Source organism: Phoenix dactylifera, chromosome 6, assembly GCF_051530095.1.
Source record: "Phoenix dactylifera cultivar Ajwa chromosome 6, Ajwa_hap1_PhDact_Kaust_v1.1, whole genome shotgun sequence".
In the NCBI taxonomy this organism is placed as follows: Eukaryota; Viridiplantae; Streptophyta; class Magnoliopsida; order Arecales; family Arecaceae; genus Phoenix; species Phoenix dactylifera.
Window position 1 is genome coordinate 21,874,419 of NC_143195.1, and position 5,663 is coordinate 21,880,081.

At 42.9% G+C, this 5,663-nt stretch overlaps 1 protein-coding gene across 1 annotated transcript; it reads right to left on the reverse strand.

Annotated features, from left to right (window-relative positions):
* Positions 1 to 1,630: 1,630 nt before the first annotated feature.
* On the reverse strand, positions 1,631 to 5,459 carry LOC149753350 (uncharacterized). The gene is made up of 2 exons (XM_089923727.1): positions 2,880 to 5,459; positions 1,631 to 1,804 (listed from the first exon to the last, which is right to left on the reverse strand). Exons 1-2 carry the CDS (start codon positions 5,457 to 5,459, stop codon positions 1,631 to 1,633), a joined length of 2,754 nt encoding a protein of 917 aa, XP_089779853.1.
* Positions 5,460 to 5,663: the final 204 nt, after the last annotated feature.

A 5,663-nucleotide genomic window follows, 5' to 3' on the forward strand; every position in this document is an offset into this window, starting at 1 on the left:
CTTCTTGGATGAATAACAGCAGCGTTCAAAATCCCATGGCAACCGGCTGATATTTCTTTGAAACAGGGACGTCTCATGGGCTTCAAAGAACGGCTGGAGGGCACTGGAGTCGAATGGGATGAACCTGGTTGGTATTTTGGGATGAAGAACGGATGCTTCTTGGGATTCTGCAAGGAACGGCTGGAGGAGAAGATGACCCGTCGGCGATGGAGTTGGAACGGCTGGAGGAGAAGATGACCCGTCGTCTTCTTTGGCTGGAGTTGGAAGAGAACCGGTCGTCGGCTGGGAGGAAGGCGACTCGTCGGCTGGGATCGGCTGGGAGGAGGACTTGGAGCTTCATTCGGTTGGGAAGAAACCACCTTGGAACCGGCTGGGGAGAAGACGAGTACGGCGCTTTGGAACAGGGGAGCTGAACCGGCTGGTGCTTGATGAGTGAACCGGCTGGTGTTTTGATGAGTGAACCGGCTGGAGCTTTGATGAGTGAACCGGCTGGAGCTTTGGGAGGGTTCTTTTGAATGTAGACTTTATTATGACATGGACTCAATACTACTTGGGCTGGACCGACATTGACTTGACTCAGCATTACTTGAACTGGACTTGAATTGGATTGGACCTGACACGAACTTGACTTAAATAAATAACGAGAAAAAATAAAAATAAAAACTGGACGACTCAAGAAATGTGGACTAGCAGTCAAGCCAAAGTGATGCTGGCTCATTGGTGTCCCCACCAATTCTCCCGGACTGGAGAAAATTCAACTCCGTTGAAGGAAGTTGTTTCTGGCTTTGATAGTGCTCAAGAATGTCTGGATCAATCTGCTGCAGTTCCTCTCGGGTTATCCATGTGTCATCAGACTCTGGCCGACCGTGCCAACGAACTAGGTATCTCTGGTAGCCTTTCCTCCTAGTAGAAATAATCTGCTCGTCCAGGATCCTCTCAATGCGATCGTGTTTCTTGGAAAACTTTGGCCGTGGACACTCAGGTAAGGGTTCACTCTCAAAGGAGGGATTAGGCTCAAATGGCTCACTGGGTATCGTTATTGGCTTTTTATACTTAACCAAATCAGAAATATTAAAGGTAGAACTAATGCCAAAATCTGGTGGTAAATCTACCACAAATGCATTTGATCCGACCTTCTTTAAAATTTTAAAAGGACCTGCTCCTCGTGCATGCAATTTCTTAACAGTTCCAGAAGGAAATCGTTCTGGTCTAATTCGTATCATAACATAATCACCTTCAGCTAAATCAGATGTCCGGCGGTGTGAATCTGCTAATTGTTTATAAATTTGATTGCTGATATTTAGTTTTTTTATAATATCTTTATGCAGATCCCTAATATGTTGTGCAAATGACTCAGCTGACTCAGATGTCCTGGAATGCATGGGTAATGGAATGAGATCAACAGGTTTTCTAGGGTGCTGACCGTAAACAACCTCAAATGGACTCATGCCAATGGTTCTGTTGACGGAACTATTATATGCGAATTCGGCTCGAGGTAGTAAAAGATCCCAAGTTTTCATATTTTCACCTACTAAACACCGAAGTAAATTACCCAAACTTCTATTTACAACTTCGGTTTGACCGTCAGTCTGAGGATGATATGCAGATGAAAATTTTAACTTTGTCCCCATTAGATGCCATAAAGTTTTCCAGAAATAACTGACAAACTTGACATCTCGGTCTGATACAATGGATTCGGGTAACCCATGTAGACGAACGATTTCGTTAAAATATATCCGGGCAACTTGAGAAGCATCGAAGGTTTTGGAACAGGGCAGGAAATGAGCCATTTTCGAAAATCTGTCTACAACCACAAAGATGGAGTCATGTCTCTTGGCAGTCCGTGGTAATCCTAGAATAAAATCCATACTGACATCTTTCCAGGGATATTCAGGTATTGGAAGTGGAGTGTATAATCCCGTATTCTGTCTTTGCTGTTTGGCAACAGCACAGATTCGACACTGAGCCACAATTTTGGCAACGTCGCGCTTCAAACTGGGCCAGTAGAATTGACGCTCTACGGCTTCAATAGTTTTGGCCTTCCCAAAATGACCAGACAATCCCCCAGCGTGTAATTCCCAAATTAAAAAATCTCGAACAGACGTATGCGGGACACATAATTTATTATTCAGGAAAAGGTACCCCTCTTGTAGGGAATACTTATCTATCTCTTTCGAAGTTCCTTGTTGGAGAGCAGACATGATTTTTCCAAAATCAGGACAGTTATCATATTCTTCTTTTAATTTTTCGAATCCAGTGACTTGAACACTGACTACTGACAACAGGTTTGCCTTTCGAGATAACGCGTCAGCAGCTCGATTATCTACACCGGAACGATGTTTTAATACAAAAGTGTATGATTGTAAAAATTCAACCCATTTGCCATGTCTAGGATTTAATTTCTTTTGTGAACTAAGGAATCTGAGGGCTTCATGGTCTGAATATAAAATGAATTCTTGTGGTAGTAAGTAGTGCCTCCAAAATTTAAGAGTTTGAATTATGGCATAAAATTCCTTATCGTAGGTGGAGTATTTGCGCCTGGTTTCATTTAGTTTTTCACTAAAATAGGCCACAGGGTGTTTGTCTTGACTTAGGACTCCACCAATTCCTACACCTGATGCGTCACATGCGACTTCAAAGACTTTAGAAAAATCAGGAAGTCGTAACACAGGTGCACTGGTCATTAAAGTCTTTATCTCCTCAAAAGCACGGTTACTAGCCTTAGTCCACTCAAAGGCTCCTTTACGAATACAATCTGTAATTGGTGTCATGATCGTGCTGAATCCCTTAATAAATCTACGGTAAAAGGTGGCTAACCCATGAAAACTTCTTACTTCATGCACATTCTGGGGTACGGGCCAATTCTTGATTGCACTCACCTTTTCAGGATCCACAGATAGTCCATCTGGAGTCACAACAAATCCTAAGAATGTAACACGTGTAGTCATAAACTCACATTTCTTAAGGTTGATAAATAGGCTTTCGGATCTAAGCGTCTGGAAAACTTGCCGAAGATGGTCTAGATGTTCCTCCTTTGTTTTACTGTAAATGAGGATGTCATCAAAGTAGACAACAACAAATGTTCCCATGAAAGGTCGTAGTACTTGAGTCATTAGTCTCATGAAAGTGCTGGGAGCATTTGACAGACCGAACGGCATTACTAACCACTCATATAGTCCATCCTTGGTTTTAAATGCGGTCTTCCACTCGTCTCCTGGTCTGATTCTAACCTGATGGTAACCACTTTTAAGATCAATTTTAGAAAATATATTCGATCCAGAGATCATATCTAGCATGTCGTCTAGTCGGGGAATCGGAAATCGATATCGTATTGTGATCTTGTTAATTGCCCGACTATCAATACACATTCTCCAAGTTCCATCTTTTTTTGGAGTTAAAAGGGCAGGTACGGCACATGGGCTTAAACTCTCCCTAATGAATCCTTTTCTTAGGAGTTCTTCGACTTGACGTTTCAACTCGGCATGTTCAGTAGGATTGAGCCGATAGTGAGGGGCATTTGGTAGGGTCGCTCCAGGGACTAGGTCTATTGCGTGCTGTATGTTCCTCATAGGTGGTAGTTGATCAGGAAGTTCCTCTGGGGTGAGTTCCTCAAATTCTTTAAGAAGATTAGTCATTTCTTCTGGAATTGGGCTTGTTTCTTTCAGACTAACTTCTTTAACAGCTAAAACCCACACAGAAGGGCTTTCTTTGATGTCTCTTTCTAGTTCTTTTGCGTTGATCAAATGTAATCCCTTGGGTTGCTCTTCCTCTTTTGGTTTTATTGGGTTACTATCCTTTGGCTTTTTTGGTGGTGAAGGGTATAGTGTGATTTTCTTGCCTTTGTGCATGAATGAGCAAGTATTTGTTCGACCAAAAAGCGTGGCATTTTGATCGAATAACCAAGGTCGTCCTAAAATAATGCTTCCGACGTCCATAGGAAGAACGTCGCACCAAATTTCTTCCTGGTAGGATTGAAACTTAATGGGTACCTTGCAACGGTATCTAACAGGTATGGATGAAGTATCTAACCAAGCGACCTTGTAGGGACTGGGGTGGTCGACGGGTGTAAGTCCAAGCTTGGAAATTGTATCAGTGGAAACTGCGTTGATGCAACTTCCACTATCGATGATAATTTTACAGACCTTGTTCCCATTGTTTATGTAGGTATGAAAAATTGTAATTCTTCGCCAATCTTCACATTCCTTTGGTTGTGTCAGGGTACATCTTAGTACATTTATCCTAACTTCAGGTTCAGTTTCTTCAGTGAAATTTGGTTCATCGAATCCCTCGGCTAGTTCGGGATCAGCTATGTGAATTTCTTCGTCTTCTACAGTTTCCCCAGGGTGTTCCTCTTCGATCTCTCCAATATGTAGGGCACGAGAAGGGCACTGGTTTGCAAAATGTCCAATTCCATGACAGTTGAAACATCTACCCCTTGAGCTACTCTCCCTACGTCCTTCATTCAGGATGCCTTTGCCTCGGTCTTCTTTCCTGGGTGGAGGAGCAACTAATGGAGGTCTGGTGGTTGAGGTTGGATTTGGATTAGTTCTGGGGACTTGGTGTGGTTCGGGTCTAGGACCTAGTATACTTGAGTTTCTAGGTTCACTGGGTCGAGTGTTTGGCATTCTTTGGAATCTCTCATAATCCTGAGCTAATTGATATGCCTGCTCTAGACTATAGACCTCTCGCATGAAAAGCTCTCGTTGGATGTCATTTCTTAACCCGGCACGAAATCGGGAAAGGGTGACAGAGGGATCCTCATTGACATGACATCGCATGAGATACTCATCAAACTTGGCGATGTAGTCAGTGACGGATTTGTTTCCCTGGGTCAAGGTCTGCCATTGATCAAGAAGGCGTTGTTGATAGGAAGTGGGAAGGTATTTCTCCCTAAGTTTATCCTTCATTTCATCCCAGGTTCGGATGGGTTCCTGTCTCCTATGTAAAATTAGACGTTCCACATTCTGCCAATAATATTTGGCTTGACCGAGAAGCCTCATTTTTGCAAATCGAATTTTTCGCTCTTCAGACATGTCGTACCATTCGAAATAATGATTCATATCTGACTCCCAGTCAAGATACTCATGAGGATCCATGCGGCCTACGAAGCTGGGTGCCTCAACCCTGACACTTCGAAGTATACGGTCATCGATGTCACGGTGATCATTAAGAGGTTGATTTATAGGATCACGACCTCTTTCATTGTGATGGGGCCTTTCTCTGGGATAGTCATCTAGTGGACGATTGTGATTTCTGTCAAAGTTTTGCCTATTCCTGGGATAGTCATTGACATGTTGGTGGTTCCGATCAAAGAGTGGGTGATCAATTCTTTCTCTTGGGTTATTGGCTTGGGAAGGACTACCCCTATCTTGGTATTCTTCTAAGGCATCGACTCGAGTACATAACCTTCCTAGCTTCTCATTAATTTCTCTAAGGATTGAGCTGATGTCAGGGTCCATCCCACGACTGGACTCAGGCTCGTCTGGTTGATAACTAGTTCCGGATCTGGTAGTCATGGAGTTTGGGTAGCTTTTCTTTGAATTTTATTTTTTTATTTTTACACAAACACCCTAATACAATAAAGCAAACACATGCATCACCCAACAATTTCTAAGGTTTTTCCTAAAAATTCTAGACAGCTCCTAACTGAGTTGAAGAGTACA

Bases quoted from the DNA above. Each gene is read 5' to 3' on its own strand.
- LOC149753350 (XM_089923727.1), bottom strand. From the start codon at position 5,459: ATGGACCCTGACATCAGCTCAATCCTTAGAGAAATTAATGAGAAGCTA. The intron at 1,805-2,879 runs GTGAGTGCAATC...TTGTGGTTGTAG, and splicing joins TATCTGTGGATCCTGAAAAG to ACAGATTTTCGAAAATGGCT.